At 41.2% G+C, this 18,293-nt stretch overlaps 1 protein-coding gene across 1 annotated transcript in view; it reads left to right on the top strand.

The window, feature by feature from the left end:
- The window catches only part of TOP6BL (TOP6B like initiator of meiotic double strand breaks), a 91,168-nt gene that overhangs the window by 49,316 nt on the left and 23,559 nt on the right, over positions 1 to 18,293 (top strand). Inside the window, exons 6-9 of the mRNA XM_023559554.2 lie at positions 6,264 to 6,319; positions 6,685 to 6,756; positions 9,393 to 9,588; positions 12,838 to 12,985. Coding sequence (XP_023415322.1) covers positions 6,264 to 6,319; positions 6,685 to 6,756; positions 9,393 to 9,588; positions 12,838 to 12,985 — 472 coding nt within the window. The remainder of the gene's footprint in view (positions 1 to 6,263; positions 6,320 to 6,684; positions 6,757 to 9,392; positions 9,589 to 12,837; positions 12,986 to 18,293) is intronic.

Raw genomic sequence — 18,293 nt, 5'->3', positions numbered from 1 at the left:
ATTGACGCAATGGCTGCAACAGTGGGCTCAAGCATAACGATGATTGTGAGGATGGCTTAGGACTGGGCAGTGTTTCGTTCTGTTGTACATAGGGTCGTTATGAGTCAGAGCTGACTCCATGGCACCTAACAACTGTAACAGCTACTCTGTGAGACCTGGAAGGATCTGGTTAGTTTCCTTTCAGTGATGATGATTAAAACTTTTAAGACTGAATTGATTTGATTTCTATATCCCTGAGGCAATTTTAATGTTGGTGATGTGACATAGTTGAAAGGCCCCTGAATATAGAGAAAACTTTCTTTTGGGTTCTCATTTTCACTCTGTTACTGCTTTATGGTCTCAACTTGAGTAATAAACTTTGCTGATTGCCTTCTTTTCTAAATGGACTGTAAGTACAAATAAGGAAATTTTGATAAAATACTTTGAACTTTGGAGTGTTAAAATTTTATTGTCTGTATTTAGATATGTTTATAAAGGTACACACAGTTAAATATGCTATATGTTGATGTTAGTTGCTATTGAGTTATTTCCTACTCATAGTGACCCTATATACAACAGAACAAAACACTACTCAGTCCTGCGCCATCCTCAAAATCGCTGCTATGTTTGAGCCCATTGTTGCAGCCACTGTGTCAATCCATCTTGTTGAGGGTCTTCTTTTTGGCTGATTCTCTACTTTATCAAGCATGAGGTCCTTCGCCGGAGACTGGTCCCTCCTGATAACATGTCCAAAGTATGTGAGGTGAAGTCTAGCCATCCTTGTCTCCAAGGAGCACTCTGACTATACTTCTGCCAAGACAGATTTGTTTGTTCTTCTGGCTGTCCGTGGTACAGGCATACTTGGGAGATATTGCGAGTTCGGCTCCAGACCATCGCATTAAAGTGAATATCGAAATTAAGAGTCATAAGAATTTTTTGGATTCACAGTGCATATAAAAGTTATTTACACTATACTGTAGTCTGTTGAGTATGCAATAGCAGTATATCTAAAAAAAAGTACATACCTTCATTAGAAAATACCTTATTGCTAAAAATGCTAACTATTATCTGAGCCTTCAGCATAGTCTTTTTTACTGATGGAAGGTCTTCCCTTGATGTTGATAGCTGCTGACTGGTCAGGAGGGTGGTTGCTGAAGGTTGAAGTGGCTGTGGCAACTTCTTAAAATAAGACAGCAATGAAGTTTGCCACATCAATTGACTCTGCTTTTCGCAGATTTCTCTGCAACATGCGAAGCTGTTTGATAGCATTTTACCCACAGTAGAACTTTCAAAATTGAAGTCAATCCTCTTAAACCCTACCACTGCTGTATCAACTAAGTTTATGTAATATTCTAAATTCTTTGTTGTCACTTCAACAGTGTTCACAGTATCTTCACCAGGAGTAGATTCCATCTCAAGAAACTATTTTCTTTGGTCATCCCTAAGAAGCAACATCTCATTCTGCATCCCACTTTGAAATGAGGCGTCTGGGGTCTTAAATGCTAGCAAGCGGCCATCTAAGATGCATCAATTGGTCTCAACCCACCTGGATCAAAGGAGCATGAAGAACACCAAGGTCACACAATAACTATGAGCCCAAGAGACAGAAAGGGCCACATGAACCAGAGACTTAGATCATCCTGAGACCAGAAGAACTAGTTGGTGCCTGGCCACAACCGATGACTGCCCTGACAGGGAGCACAACAGAGAACCCATGAGGGAGCAGGAGATCAGTGGGATGCAGACCCCAAATTCGCATAAAAAGACCGGACTTAATGGTCTGACTGAGACTAGAGGAATCCTGGCGGTCATGGTCCCCAAACCTTCTGTTGGCCCAGGACAGGAACCCTTCCCGAAGACAACTCATCAGACATGGAAGGGACTGGACAATGGGTTGGAGAGAGATGCTGACGAAGAGTGAGCTACTTGTATCAGGTGGACACTTGAGACTGTGTTGGCATCTCCTGTCTGGAGGGGAGGTGGGAGGGTAGAGAGGGTTAGAAACTGGCAAAATTGTCATGAAAGGAGAGACTGGAAGGGCTGACTCATTAAGGGGAGATTAAGTGGGAGTATGGAGTAAGGTGTATATAAGCTTATATGTGACAGGCTGATTTGATTTGTAAACGTTCACTTAAAGCTCAATAAAAAATATTTAAAAAAAAAGCAACGTCTCATCTGTTAAATTTTATCATGAGATTGCAGCAATTCAGTCCTATCTGCTTCTAATTCTAGTGCTCTTGCTGTTTGCACCATGTCTGCAGTTACTTCCTCCACTGAAGCTTGAACCCCTCAAAGTCATCCATGAGGGTTGGAATCAACTTCTTCCAAAATTCTGTTAATGTTGATCTCCTCCCATGAATAACGAATGTTTTTAATGGTATCTGGAATGGTGAATCGTTTCCAGAAGTTTTTCAATTTACTTTGCCAGATCCATCAAAGGAATCACTATCTATAGCAGCTATAACCATACAAAATGTATTTCTTAATAATAGAGACTTGAAAGTCAAAATTACTCCCTGATATGGCCCCTGGACACCCTTTCAGCTCAGTAACGAGGTCACTCCTGAGGTTCACCCTTCAGCCAAGGACTGAACAGGCCCATGGAACAAAACAAGACTAAAGGAGCACGCCAGCCCTGGGACAGGGACTGGAGGGCGGGAGGGAACAGGAAAGCTGGTAATAGGGAACCCAGGATTGAGAAGGGAGAGTGTTGACATGTCGTGGGGTTGTTAACCAAAGTCGTAGAACATGTACTAACTGTTTGATGAGAAACTAGTTTGTTCTGTAAATCTTCATCTAATGTACAATTAAAAAAATTACTTCATGATCCATGGGCTGCAGAATGGATGTTGTTGTTGTTAGGTGCCATTGGTTCCGGCTCATAGCGACCCTATGTACGACAGAACAATACACTGCCCGGTCCTGTGCCATCCTTAAACAATCGTTGTTATACTTGAGCCTATTGTTGCAGCCACTGTGTCAGTCCCTCTCATTGAGGGTCTTCCTCTTTTCCGCTGACCCTGTACTTTACCAACCATAATGTGCTTCTCCAGGGACTGATCCCTCCTGACAACATGTCCAAAGTATGTAAGATGCGGTCTTGCTGTCCTTGCTTCTAAAGAGCATTCTGGTTGTACTTCTTCCAAGATAGATTTGTTCGTTCTTTTGGTGGTCCTTGGTATATTCAGTATTCTTCACCAACATCACAATTCAAAAGTGTCAATTCTTCTTTGGTCTTCCTTACTCATTGTCCAGCTTTCACATGCATACGATGTGATTGAAAATACCATGGCTTAAGTCAGGTGCACCCTGGTTTTCAAGATGACATCTTTGCTTTTCAACACTTTAAAGAGGACCTTTGCAGCAGATTTGCCCAACGCACTGCATCTTTTGATTTCTTGACTGCTGCTTCTATGCGTGTTGATTGCAGATCCAAGTAACATAAAATCCTTGACAACTTTGATCTTTTCTCTGTTTATTGTGGTGTGGTTTATTGGTCCAGTTGTGAGGATTTTTGTTTTCTTTAAGTTGAGGTGTAATCCATACTGAAGGCTGTGGTCTTTGATCTTCATCAGTAAGTGCTTCAAGTCCTCTTCACTTTCAGCAATCAAGGTTGTGTCATCTGCATAACACAGGTTGTTAATGAGTCTTCCTCCAGTCCTGATGCCCCGTTCTTCATATAGTCCAGCTTCTTGGATCATTTGCTCAGCATACAGATTGAATAGGCGTGGTGAAAGGATACAACCCTGGCGTACACCTTCTCTGACTTTAAACCACTCAGTATCCCCTTGTTCTGTCTGAACAACTGCCTCTTGATTTATGTAAAGGTTCCTCATGAGCACAATTAAATGTTCTGGAATTCTCATTCTTCGCAATGTTATCCATAGTTTGTTATGATCCACACAGTCAAATGCCTTTGCATAGTCAATAACACAGGTAAACATCTTTCTGGTATTCTCTGCTTTCAGCCAGGATCCACCTGACATCAGCAATGATATCCCTGGTTCCACGTCCTCTTCTGAAACGAGCCTGAATTTCTGGCTGTTCCCTGTTGATATAGTGGTGCAGGCGCTTTTGAATGATCTTCAGCAAAATTTTGCTTCCGTGTTATTAATTATATTGTTCGATAATTTCCACATTCGGTTGGATCACCTTTCTTGGGAATAGGCGTAAATATGGATCTCTTCCAGTCAGTTGGCCAAGTAACTGTCTTCCAAATTTCTTGGCATAGACGAGTGAGCACCTCCAGCGCTGCATTTGTTTGTTGAAACATCTCAATTGATACTCAGTCAATTCCTGAAGCCTTGTTTTTCACCAATGCCTTCAGAGCAGCTTGGACTTCTTCCTTCAGTACCATCGGTTCCTGATCATATGTCACCTCTTGAAATGGTTGAACATCGACTAATTCTTTTTGGTATAATGACTCTGTGTGTTCTTTCCATCTTCTTTTGATGCTTCCTGTGTTGTTTACTATTTTCCCCATAGAATCACTATTGCAACTCGAGACTTGAATTTTTTCTTCAGTTCTTTCAGCTTGAGAAACGCTGAGCGTGTTCATCCCTGTTGGTTTTCTATCTCCAGCTCGTTGAACGTGTCATTTTAATACTTTACCTTGTCTTCTCGAGCCGCCCTTTGAAATCTTGTATTCAGTTCTTTTACTTCATCAGATGATGTGTTAGCAGGCATAAAAACAACATTAATCTCCTTGTACATCTCCGTCAGAGCTCTTGGGTGACCAGGTGCATTGTCAATGGGCAGTAATATTTTGAAAGGAAGCTTTTTTCTGAGCAGTAGTTTGCAACAGTGGGCTTAAAATATTCAGTAAACCATGTTGTAAACAGATTTGCTATCATCCAGGCTTTGTTGTCTGTTTATAGAGCAGAGACAGAGTAGATTTAGCATAATTCTTAAGGGCCCTTCAGAAACCCTAGTGGCATAGTGGTTAAAAGCTATGGCTGCTAACGAAAAGATTGGTGGTTCAAATCCACCAGTTGCTCCTTGGAAACTCTATGGGGCAGTTCTGCTCTGTCCTGTAGGGTTGCTGAGTCGGAATTGACTCGACGGCAATGGGTTTTGGTTTTTGCTTTTGTTTTAGGATTTTCAGAATGGAAAAGGAGCACTGGCTTCAACTTAAAGTCACCAGCCACATTAGCCCCTAACAAGAGATTCAGCTGTCCTTTGAAGCCAGGCATTGACTTCTCTCTAGCTATGAAAGTCCTAGATTGCATCTTCTTCCAATATAAGGCTGTTTCGTCTACACCGAAAATCTGTTGTTTAGTGTAGCCACCTTCATCAATTAGCTCACAGCTTCTACATCAGCACTTGCTGTATCAACTTGCACTTTTATGTTATAGAGACAGCTTGTTTCCTTAAGCCTCATAAACCAACCTCTGCAGGCTTCAAACTTTTCTTCTGCAGCTTCCTCACCTCTCTCTGCCTTCATAAAATTGAAGAGAGTTAGGGCCTTGCTCTGGATTAGGCTTTGGCTTAAAGGAATGTTGTGGCTGGTTTGATCATCTATCCAGACCACTCAAACTGTCTCCATGTCAGCTGTAAGGCTGTTGTACTTATTTATCATTTGTGTGCCCACTGGAGCAGTGCTTTCAATTTCCTTCAAGAACTTTTCCTTCATATTCATAACTTGACTGTTTGGCACAACGGGCCTAGCTTTCGGCCCACCTTGGCTTTCAGACATGCCTTCCTCACTAAGCTTAATCATTTCTAGCCTTTGATTTAAAATGAGAGATGTGCGACTCTTCCTTTCACTTAAACACTTTGAGGCCATTTTAGGGTTATTAATTGGCCAAATTTCAAAATTGTCGTGTTTCCTGGAATAGGGAGGCCCAAGGAAAGGGAGAGAGACAGGGGAACAGCTGGTCAATGGAGCAGTCAGAGCACACACAGCATTTATCGACTAAGTTTGCCATCTTATATGGGCGTGGTTCACGGTGCCCCAAAACAATTACAGTAGTAACATCAAAGATCACTGATAACAGATTCCTCATAACAGATATAATAATAATGAAAAAGTTTGAAATATCGTGAGAGTTACCAAAACGTGACAGAGAACAGGATATGAGCACATGCCGTTGGCAAAATGTACGCATACAGGCTGTTCAGTTGCAGTATGTTTTGCGGTGTCTATCCTCAACAACAACAATAAAACAAATACAGATTTTTTAAAAGATGATAAAGAATATCTTTTCCTTTAGGAACTGGGTGTGGAAGTTTTCAGTGTCTGTCTTGGTTTATGTTAATTCTCACACCCATTTATTGTTTTGCAGATCAGATTTCATTTCAGTGTAAAGGTGAATGGAACCCTCTCTGAGGAGATCTTTGGGTAAGTCCTAGCTTGAGATGACACCACGGCTTTGCTGTTTTTCTCAGCCATTATCGGCCATTTGCCAGTAGGTTCACTGTTTGATTTCTTGACCCAAACGCACCTTGAAACCAATTTATGGAGACTGCACACTGTCTTATTCTATGTTAGCTTTTAATAAATAAGCAGATTCACCCAAACCTTTCATGTGTTCCCTTTCACTGGCGTTGGTGAACTTAAAAGTTGCCCTTTTTCGCTTGGTGAATAGGGTACTGAATTCCAGTCATTTCTGGGGTGTGGTAGTGGCTCATGGGCCAAAATTTTATCAGGCAGAGATGGATTTTTAGAATCTTTAACACCTGGCTTCACTTTTCTTTGCTTTGCAGGGCAGAGAATGAACCCATTTTGAACCAACCAAATGGAATTGCTCTTGTCGTAAACTATCAGCGTTATGTGAGGTGAAGGGGAAAAGAATTGTCAAGCTTCTCCATTTTTTACTCTCCTGTTATGAGTATTCATTTGGGTAGAAGTTGGAAATGATCTCACTTGCCATTGCTTAGTTCCAGGTGTCAATTTTTCTGTAAGAATAGCAAAAGTAAAACTTTTAAGCTGTTTGTGTTAAAAGCTGTTATTATTCCTGGCTCCTTGAGTTTATTCTAATTGACTGAAGGACATGTTCCTTCTCCTCTCCAAGCCTTATTTGCTTCTGTAAAGGAAATAAAACAAACCCTGCCAATTCCCATTCCACTTAGACATGAGGAGAGAGGACTGTGAAGGTAAAAGGTGTGTGAACTCTTGGCTAGAGAGATACTGTGACCACAAAGGAATTCTATGTATGTGATTTGTTATGCGTCAGCATCTCTCTTCCCACCTGCACCTTCTTCAGACTCTTAAAAACTTAATCCATGGAAGAGGTGGCAAGTAATTACTGCCTTGCCTTCCTGTATTATCCAGCTACCACAGAATTCAAATAGCTTGAATTATAGCAAGAAAAGGCCTAGCTTATGCATAAGTCCAACTAATTTATTCTTTATTCAATAGTTTCTGCCTCCATTTAGATGCCCAGATTCAACACCAGCAGTCTCATAAGATCTTAAAGCTTGAAGAGATTGCGCGGGGCCTTTTAGTCTGTTTTCTCGCTTTTGCCCAAAATTGCACCTCAGATTAGAATATTTTTTATTCTTTTATGTATACAGATAATAAAGTCCCCACCCCATACCTTTCTTTAGTACTCCTCTAGTATCATACAGTCCTTACAGGTAGGTAGCTCATTATCACAATGTTGTATAACCGTCACCAATATCTAGTTCCAAAATGTTTTCATCACCCCCAGAAGAGACACTGTATCCATCATGTAGTCACTTCCCATTCCCTCCTGCCTTAGCCCCTGGCGACCACTAATCTGCTTCTCCGTGGATTTGCCTGTTCTTGATACATCATATAAATGGAATCGTACATATGTGGCCTTTTGTGTCTGGCTTCTTTCACTTAACATACTGTTTTCAAGGTTCGTCCATGTCGTAGCATGCATCAGAAAGTTATCCCTTTTTATGGGTGAATAATATTCCATTGTTTGGATATAACACATTTGGTTTTTCCATTCACCTGTTGATGGATATTTGGATGGTTTTCACCTTTTGGCTATTGTGAATTGTGCTGCTCTGAACATTTTTGTACGGTATTTGTTTGAATACCCATTTTCAGTTCTTTCGGGTATACACCTAAGAGTGCTGGGATATATGGTAGACCTGCTTAACTTTCTATGTAAATTTAATTTACTTAACACCAAACATTTTCCACAGTGGCTGTACCATTTTACATTCCTACAAGACAATGCACGAAGGCTTCAATTTCTCCACCTTTTTACCAATACTTGTTATTATAGTGAAACCTGTGAGAGCGGGAACTCGATGGGACTGCGTTTTTTTTCCAGGTGTTGCAAGTTTTCCACCTTTGACAGAGTACAGTCTTACCATTTTTCTACTGCTCTCTGTTAGTGGAAAATGTATGAGTGCTTCTCTGACAGCTTTCTGCCTTACACAAGGTTTCGGCTTTTGCGAGTTTTACTGTATTACTTTTATTATAGCCGTACTGTTGTTGTTAGGTGCCGTCAAGTCGGTTCCGCCTCATAGTGACCCTGTGCACAGCCAAGCAAAACACTAGTGGTCCCATGCCGGCCACGCTAGTGGATGTGAAGTGGTATCTCGTTGTGGTTTTTGATCTGCATTTCCCTAATGGCTAATTAGAAACCCTGGTGGCATAGTGGTGAAGTTCTACAGCTGCTACCTAAAGGGTAGGCAGTTCGAATCCACCAGGCGCTCCTTGGAAACTCTGTGGGGCAATTCTGCTGTCCTATAGGGTCGCTATGAGTTGGAATCGACTCGATGGCACTGGGTTTGGTTTTTTGGTTTTTTTAATGGCCAATTATTAGGGAAATGCAAATCAAAAAACCACAATGAGATACCACCACTTCACACCCAATGATGGAAACGCTGGTGGCTTAGTGGTTAAGTGCTACGGCTGCTAATCAAAAGGTCGGCAGTTCGAATCTACCAGGTGCTCCTTGGAAACTATATGGGGCAGTTCTACTCTGTCCTGTAGGGTCACTGAGTTGGAATCGACTTGACGGCAACGGGTGTGTGTGTGTGTGTCTCTGTGTGTGTGTGTCTGTGTCTGTGTGTGTGTGTGTCTGTGTAATGACTAATGAGGGAGCCCTGGTGGTGCAGTAGTTAAGCATCTGGCTGCTAACCAAAAGGTCAGCAGTTTGAATCCACCAGCCACTCTTTAGAAACCCTATGGGGCAGTTCTACTCTGTCCTATAGGGTCACTATAGGTTGGAATCAACGCGACGGCAACAGGTTAATAACTAATGATGTTGAGCATCTTTTCATGTGCTTTTGGGCCATTCATACCTCGTCTTTGGAGAATATTCAACTCCCTTGCTCGTTTGTTAATTGGGTTGTTTGCCTTTTTGTTGTTGAGTTGTAACAGATCTTTATTCTGGATACTATGTTCTTACTAAATGTATGATTTGCATTAAGTAATTTCTTAAAAGGGAAAAAAGGTTAAATTTGTCTCCCCTGTTTTCTGACAGTAGACCAAAATTTGGTGTAACTGAATTACTCTGCGGCAGAATTCACCCTGTGCCAGGACAACCAGTAACACTTTCCATCCCTGATGACGTGGCTGCCGTGGGCTTGTTGGGGGAACTGATACTGACACCAGCTGCTGCTCTCTGCCCCTGCCCGAAGGCCTTTTCCAACCAGATGAACAGGATTTCTTCAGTTTCCATATCCTTTTGATGACAGTCTGTCCAGTTGTCTTTAAAAATGGATTTTTATTTCCAAATTCTGAGAAAGCCTTTAGAATATGAACTCTGTGTCTAGATGCATATAGCACAGGACCCCGTGGATTTTACCAGGTTTCCCTTCAGAGTCTGACATGTGCTCTGTTGGCCCAAGTTTCTCTTTGTACATGGAGGAAATAATGCAGTCTTTCTGATATTATGAGGTGTGAGAAAGCCAGACACATATAAAATTTTATCTTTATAACATTTGGGAGAACAAATTTCTAACATTACTTACAAGGAAGTAAAATGAAATTCAGAGAAAGTGAAGCACAAAAAGTTTGTTGTGGTAAAAGTGGAAACAGAACTCATATTTTCCATTTTCTATTCAGTGACCCCTCTGCTTGACCTTCATTGTTCAACTTCTCAGGGTTGTTGGACCATTAATGCTCATATATTTGAAGGCTAATTCATTAAAGTGTAATACTGATGAGTTACAGCTCATCCGATGAGTGCCTTAGTTCCTTAAGAAAATATGAGAAAATTCCTTTAAATTATAGGTTAATCAGGATTAATTGGTTTATTATCCAGAGACTATATGGGTTCATCTCATGGATCATACTAGCCTAAGAATGTTAGCTGTAGTAAGGGACTAAAAGTTCTATAGGAAGAGAACAATAAACACCTAACTTTGTAGGTAGTAGAAGGAGCACTGGATTTGAAATCAGAGGGCTTGCTGTTTAACTTTGAACTTATTACTTAACCTCTCTGAACCTCAGCTTCAAGCTCTAAAAACTCCATGTTTCTGATTTTAAATTATTTGAATTGTTATTTTTAATAAACATTTGTGTAACAAACATTTTTATATACCTAATATGTGTAAGGAAACCCTGGTGGTGCAGTGGTTAAGAGCTACGGCTGCTAACCAAAAGGTCGGCAGTTCGAATCTACCAGGTGCCGCTTGGAAACCCTATGGGGCAGTTCTACTCTATCCTATAGGGTCGCTATGAGAATCAACTCGATGGCAATGGGCTAGTATGTGTAAGACTTTATTAGTGCTGAGGCAGGCAGTGTTTTAAAAAGTCTGTGGACTAATAGAAGAAACACACGTACTCAAATAACTGTAAAAAGAAGGTGTATATATTGTTAAGTGCTATGACAGGCAAAGTATTTTGAAAGCCTAGAAGAGGGAGTAACAATCACAAGACTGACTAGCAGAGCATCATGGATGGTTAAATGATGGAGTTAACATTTTAGGTGGTCTTGAAGAATAAATAGGATTTTGAAAGGAGGAGGGTATTCCTGTTAGAGGGAATGATATGTACAAAGATGTGTATAAAACAAAAACAAAAAAAACCCCACTGCTGTTGAGTCAATTCTGACTCATAGCCACCCTATAGGACAGAGTAGAACTGCCCCACAGGGTTTCCAAGGAGTGCCTGGTGGATTCGAACTGCCAATCTTTTGGTTAGCAGCTGAACTCTTAACCACTATGCCACAGGGTTTCCATCAAGATATGTATGATTGTATAAAAAACATAATATTACTGAAGTGTGAATGGTGCAGGAGGGAAAAAGGAGGCTGGGAAAGTACTTGCAGTTGAGTACGGTAGAGCTAGAGTGCCTGTAGAGCATAGTGGGAGGTGAATGTACATGAATGTTTTAGGAAGAGTCTCCAGCAGCATTGTGGAGGATGGATGGGAAAGAGCAACCAGTAATGAGTAAGTAAATAAGTAAATGAGCTTGGCAAGAGATAATGAGTATCTAAATTAAAAGTGTGGTGGGAATGGAAAGGAGAGACTTATCGCCGGAAGGAATCAACATAGTGAGGGGCAAGGAAGGGCTGAAGTTGATATCAAAATTTCTAGCATTGATGGCTGACAGAATCATAACGCTGCCAAGCAAGATACAAAACATAAATGGCAGATTTGGAGATATAGAAGATGAGTTTGGCTTGAAGCATGTTGAGTTTATGGTGCTTACGGGACCACCTTTGAAGATGCAAGCAGCTGTGTAGAAATTCTGGTCTAAACTTGGAAGTGGTCAGACCTAGAGACTGAGATTTTAGAGTCTCAGAGTTTCCTCTCTGGGTCAGTATAGTACTGTGCGATAGTGAAGGCCATGGCACTGGAGTTTAATGCTGGATTCACAGGGATGATTAGATGTGTGACTGTAGGCAACTTACTTAGCCAGTCTAACCCTTTATTTCCTCAGCTTTAAAATGGGGATAATAATACCTACCTCGTAAATGTATCTATTTTCCCTCGCAAAGGTTTCTTGTTTATTTTAGGGATTAACTGTGACCTATGTGGAGCCCTGGTGGCACAGTAATTAAGTGTTCGGCTGCTAATTGAAAGGTCGGTGGTTCAAATCCAACAGCCACTCTTTGGAAACCCTATGGGGCAGTTCTGCTCTGTCCTGTAGGGTTGCTATGAGTTGAAATCGACTCGACAGCAACTGGTTTGGTTTAACGGGTTTATGACCTATGTGAAGGTCCTAGATGCTGCCTGACACATAATACGTGCTCCATAAATATCAGGTATTAGAGTATTGAAGATATGGGAGTAAATGAAGTTATAGGAGAGTATAAAGAATAAGAACAGAAGAGGGCCAAGGTTATTTTAGGATAGATGTCAGCTGAGAATATCTTTTAGGAAGGCAGAAGGAACAGGGCATTAGTAAAGACTGTGTGGACGTTTTATATTTTAAAAATGTTCTTTCTTAACATCTGGACAGTACAGAAGAGTGTAAAGTAAAAGTTTCTTCCTCCTTATCCCACTCTCTAGAAGGAATAGGACAGACAGATTTTCTGTCCTCTCTGAGCTTATATTTTAGTGGTAAAAAAATAACAAATAAATGTATATCAGGTAGTGATAAGTGTGGTGAAGATAAAAGAAGGTAGGTTATTAAATCTGGATAGTCCTCTTGATATCTCCAGAACTTAGCACAGTGTTTGGCCCATGGCACCATTTAAATCTATAGTTGAATAAATAGAATAAATAAATAAGCTCATTGTCCCAATACTGTACTTGTAAATCACACTCATTAAACCCAGAATCAATTTCTAGGAATCCCGGTGGATTCAACTCTGATGCTTCGCACCTAGCTTCAGTGTGGACAAGGCTTAATACGTAACTGTCTGGCACATTTGTTTATTTCCAGGAATGTAAACCAGGTCAGTGTTGTTTGTTTTATACAAGTGAATATGTAGTCATTAGAAACTAAAATTTGGCAGTTTTCTTTAGCATCTATACGTATTTCTCTATGGACCTTCAGGTCTGCCTCTGATATTGCCAAGTAGGGAGCAGCCAACTACTGTCTTCGCAGACATCTCTTGTTTCATTGACTGGAAGAAATACCACTTATGTGTGGTGCCCAATTTGGATTCCAATTTGGATAGAGGTATATCTCACTGTCTCTGCACAGAATGAAGAAACTTGGGAAACATCAGAGAAATGTGAGGAAATATGAATAGGAGCTATATATAAAAATAGGACCCAGTGGTCTGATGGCTCAAGTTGGGGGCGGGGACGTCTAGATGAGTTTGAGAGTCCACTTGGAGTGAAGCAGACAGGTGTGGAGGCCCCATCAGAGCCTAGCTGTTTGGGCATGGCAGGTTGATGCTGCTTCTCGTCTCACTCCCATGGCTGCCACCTGTACTCCTGGGGGAAGTCCGTGGGCCTTCATCTGCTAGGGACTTGTTCAGGGGCTTTCTGTTGTACCTTAATCTCTCAACTTCAGGGTTTTAGAAAGATAAGGGAGCAATGACTCCATTTAACTATTGTGGAAGAGAAATGATATCACGTTTCCTAGTAAAATGGGAAAATCCACATAAAATTACTTATGAAAAATTAAAACACTGCATAAATGTCAGGTGGGAGTATAAAACATAATACAGTAAAACCTGCAAAAGCCAAAACCTATGTTAGGTGGAAACCTGTCAGAAGGAAAACTCAAATGTTTTCCACTAAAACAAGTGATAGAAAAGTGATAAGACTGCACCCTGTCAAAGGTGGAAAACTTGCGAGACCCAGAAAGACAAGGCAGTCGCATCAAGTCTGGGCTCTCACTGTGGTGATAAACCTGGAAGCTTGTGTGTAATATTCACACAGGGCCTAACCACATTAGTTTTGGGTGAATCTTGCTGAAAGTTGGATGGTTAATAACTGGACCATCAGATAAAACTTAGAAAAAGGAGTATGCCGCCATGGGCTGATATCTAGGAGGTTTACAGTTTTGAGCTTGACTCTAGCTAGCCAGAATCCTTTGAAATTTAGAAGGTAGTGTGGTCACTTGAATCCTGAAGAAGGTGACCAGTAGGGCTGTGACTGCTCTGAAAAGATGGAACCTACTAGGGCAGGCAGCCTCTCTGGGAAATAATCAACTCTTCATCTAGGAGGTAGCCCTCAGGGCAAGGCTCTTTTCCCATAAGCGGCAGTTATTTCAGAGGGTGGGTATGAGAGAAGGCTTCCCTGGGACGGGGTCTCTGGAGGTAAGTGGTTTTTGTGAGGAAAGAATGTTTGACCTTAACAGATGGGATATCATGCCTTAAGGATTTTGTAATAGAGGGGTGACCTAGGTGAATCTGTGTTGTTGTTAGGTATTGCTGAGTCCATCCCGACTCATAGCGACCCTATGCACAACAGAACGAAACACTGCCAGGTCCTGTACCATCCTCACAATTGTTGCTGTGCTTGAGCCCATTGTTGTAGCCGCTATGTCAATCCATCTCGTTGAGGGTCTTCCTCTTTTTCACTGACCCTTTACTTTACCAAGCATGATGTCCTTCTCCAGTGACTGATCCCTCCTGATAACATGTCCAAAGTAGGCAAGATGCAGTCTTGCCATACTTGCTTCCAAGGAACATTCTGTTTGTACTTCTTCCAAGATGGATTTGTTCATTCTTCTGGCAGTCCATGGTATATTCGATATTCTTCACCAAAACCACTATTCAAAGGTGTCAATTCTTTTTCGGTCTTCCTTAGTCATTGCCCAGCTTTCGCATGCATATGAGGTGATTGAAAACACCATGGCTTGGGTCAGATGCATCTTAGTCCTCAAGGTGACATCTTTGCTTTCCAACACTTTAAAGAGATCTCTTGCAGCTGATTTGCACAATGCAATGCGTCTTTTGATTTCTTGACTGCTGTTTCTGTGGGTGTTGGTTGTGGATCCATGTAAGATGAAATCCTTGATAACCTCAATCTCTTCTCTGTTTATCATGTTGTTGCTTATTAATCCAGCTGTGAGGATTTTTTTTTTTTTATGTTGAGGTGTAATCCATACTGATTCTTTCATAAGGTTTTCACTGGCTAATTCATTTCAGAAGTAGACTGCCAGGTCCTTCTTCCTAGTCTGCCTTAGTCTGGACGCTCAGCTGAAACCTGTCCACCATGAGTAACCCTGATGGTATTTGAATAGTAGCGACATTGCTTCCAGTATTGCAGCAACATGCAAGCCTCTACTGTATGACAAGCTGACAGATGCGTGGGGGCTAAGACAGACTAGGAAAAAGGACCAAGAAGTCTACTTCTAAAATAAATTAGCCGGTGAAATCCTTATGAATAGCAGCAGAACACTGTCTTATATAGTGCCAGAAGATGAGCCCTCCAGGTTGGAAGGCACTCAGAAGACAACTGGGGAAGAGCTGCCTCCTGAAAGTAGAGTTGACCTTAATGACGGGGATGGAGTCAAGCTTTCCTGACCTTCATCTGCTGATGTGGGACGACTCAAAACGAGAAGAAACAGCTGCAAACATCCATTAGTAATCAGAACCTGGAATGTACAAAGTATGAATCTGGGAAAATCGGAAATCGTCATAAATGCAATGGAACACGTAAACATTGATATCCTAGGCATTAGTGAGCTGAAATGGACTGGTATTGGCCATTCTGAATTGTACAGTCATATGGTCTACTACACCTGGAACTACAACTTGAAGAGGAATAGTGTCGCATTCATCGTCAGCTTCTCAGATTATTTGCTCAGCATACAGATTGAATAGGTACGGTGAAAGGATAAAACCTTGACGCGCACCTTACCTGACTTTAAACCACGTAGTATCCCCTTGTTCTGTCCAAACAACTGCCTCTTGATACATGTACAGATTCCTCATGAGCATAATTAAATGTTCGGGAATTCCCATTCTCTGAAATGTTATCCATAATTTGTTATGATCCACACAGTTGAATGCCTTAGCGCATAGTAAATAAAACACAGGTAAACATCCTTCTGGTATTCTCTGCTTTCAGCCAGGATCTATCTTACATCAGTAATGATATCCCTGGTTCCATGTCCTCTTCTAAATCTGGCTTGAATTTCTGTCAGTTCCCTGTCAATAAACTGCTGCAGCTGCTCTTGAACGATCTTCAGCAAAATTTTGCTTGCATGTGATATTAATGATATTGTTCAATAACTTCCACATTTGGTTGGATCACCTTTCTTGGGAATAGGCATAAATATGGATTTCCTCCAGTAGCTTGGCCAGGTAACTGTCTTCCAAATTTCTTGGCATAGATGGGTGAGCACTTCCAGTGCTGCATCCGTTTGTTGAAACATCTCAGTTGGTATTCCATCAATTCCTGGAAGTCTTATTTTTTGCCAATGCCTTTAATGCAGCTTGGCCTTCTTCCTTCAGTACCGTTGGTTCCTGATCATATGTTACCTCCTGAAATGGTTGAACATCGACCAATTCTTTTGGTATAGTGACTCTGTGTATTCCTTCCATCTTTTGATGCTTCTTGTGTTGTTTAATATTTTCCCCGTAGAATCCTTCACTATTGCAACTCAAGGCTTGGATTTTGTCTTCAGTTCTTTCAGCTTGAGAAATGCTGAACGTGTCCTTCCCTTTTGGTTTTCTACCTCCAGGTCTTTGCACATGTCATTATAATACTTTGTCTTCTGGAGCTGCCCTTTGAAATCTTCTGTTCAGCTCTTTTCCTTAATCAATTTTTCCTTTTGTCTTAATTACTCAACATTCAAGAGCAAGTTTCAGAGTCTCTTCTGTCATCCATTTAGGTCTTTTCTTTCTCTCCTGTCTTTTTAATGACCTCTTGTTTTCTTCATGTATGATGTCCTTGATGTCATTCCATAACTGGTCTAATCTTCGATCATTAACGTTCAGCCCGTCAAATCGATTCTTGAGATGGTCTCTAAATTCGGGGGGGGGATACACTCAAGGTCATACTTTAGCTCTTGTGGACTTGCTCTAATTTTCTTCAGTTTCAGCTTGAGCTTGTATATGAGTAATTGACGGTTTGATATGCAGTCGGCCCCTGGCCCTGTTTTGACTGATGATCTTGAGCTTTTCTATTGTCTCTTTCCACAGATGTAGTCGACTTGATTCCTTTATATTCCATCTGGCAAAGTCTGTGTGTATAGTAGCTGTTTATGTTGTGAAAAAAGGTATTTGCAATGAAGAAGTCGTTGGTCTTGCAAAATTCCATCATGCGATATCCGGCTTCGTTCCTATCACCAAGGCCATATTTTCCAACTACTGATCCTTCTTTGTTTCCAACTTTTGCATTCCAATCAGCAGTAATTATCAGTGCATCCTGATTGCATGTTCGATCAATTTCAGACTGCAGCGCTGGTAAAAATCTTCAGTTTCTTCATCTTTGGCCTTAGTGGTTGGTGTGTAAATTTGAATAATAGTCATATTAACTGGTCTTCCTCGTAGAGGTATGGATATTATCCTATCACTGACAGCGTTGTACTTCAGGATAGATCTTGAAATGTTCTTTTTGATGATGAATGCAACACTATTCCTCTTCAAGTTGTAGTTCCAGGTGTAGTAGACCATAAAAAAAAAAAAAAAGTACAATTCAGAATGGCCAATACCAGTCCGTTTCAGCTCACTAATGCCTAGGATATCAATGTTTACGTGTTCCATTGCATTTATGACGATTTCCGATTTTCCCAGATTCATACTTTGTACATTCCAGGTTTTGATTACTAATGGATGTTTGCAGCTGTTTCTTCTCATTTTCAGTCATCCCACATCAGCAAATGAAGGTCAGGAAAGCTTGACTCCATCCATGTCATTAAGGTTGACTCTACTTTCAGGAGGCAGCTCTTCCCCAGTCGTCTTTTGAGTGTCTTCCAACCTGGGGAGCTCATCTTTCAGCACTATATCAGACAAGGTTCTGCCGGTATTCATATGGTTTCCACTGGCTGATACTTTTCAGAAGTAGACCACCTGTTCGTTCTTCCTAGTCTTAGTCTGGAAGCTCAGCTGAAACCTGTCTGCCATGGGTAACCCTGCTGGCATTTGAATACCAATGGCATAGCTTCCGCCATTACAGCAACACACAAGGTCCCACAGTAAGACAAACTTACAGATGCTGTGTGGAGGCCTGACTCATAGTGACCCTATATACAACAGAACAAAACACTGCCCAGTCCTGCACCATCCTCATGATCATTGTTATGCTCAAGCCCATTGTTGCAGCCACTGTGTCAATCCACCTCACTGAGGGTCTTCCTCTTTTTTGGTGACCCTCCACTTTACCAAGCATGATGTCCATCTTAAGGGATTGGTCCCTCCTGATAACATGTCCAAACACGGGAGACAAAGTCTCACTATCTTTACTTCTCAGGAACATTCTGGCTGTACTTCTTCCAAGATAAATTTTTTCGTTCTTTGGCAGTCCATGGTGTATTCAGTATTCTTTGTCAGCATCATAATTCAAACGCATTAGTTGTTTTTCAG

The sequence above is a fragment of the Loxodonta africana genome, chromosome 7, assembly GCF_030014295.1.
Source record: "Loxodonta africana isolate mLoxAfr1 chromosome 7, mLoxAfr1.hap2, whole genome shotgun sequence".
NCBI lineage: Eukaryota > Metazoa > Chordata > Mammalia > Proboscidea > Elephantidae > Loxodonta > Loxodonta africana.
The sequence above is the reverse complement of the archived record's forward strand: the minus strand, read 5'-3'. Positions and strand labels throughout refer to the sequence as shown.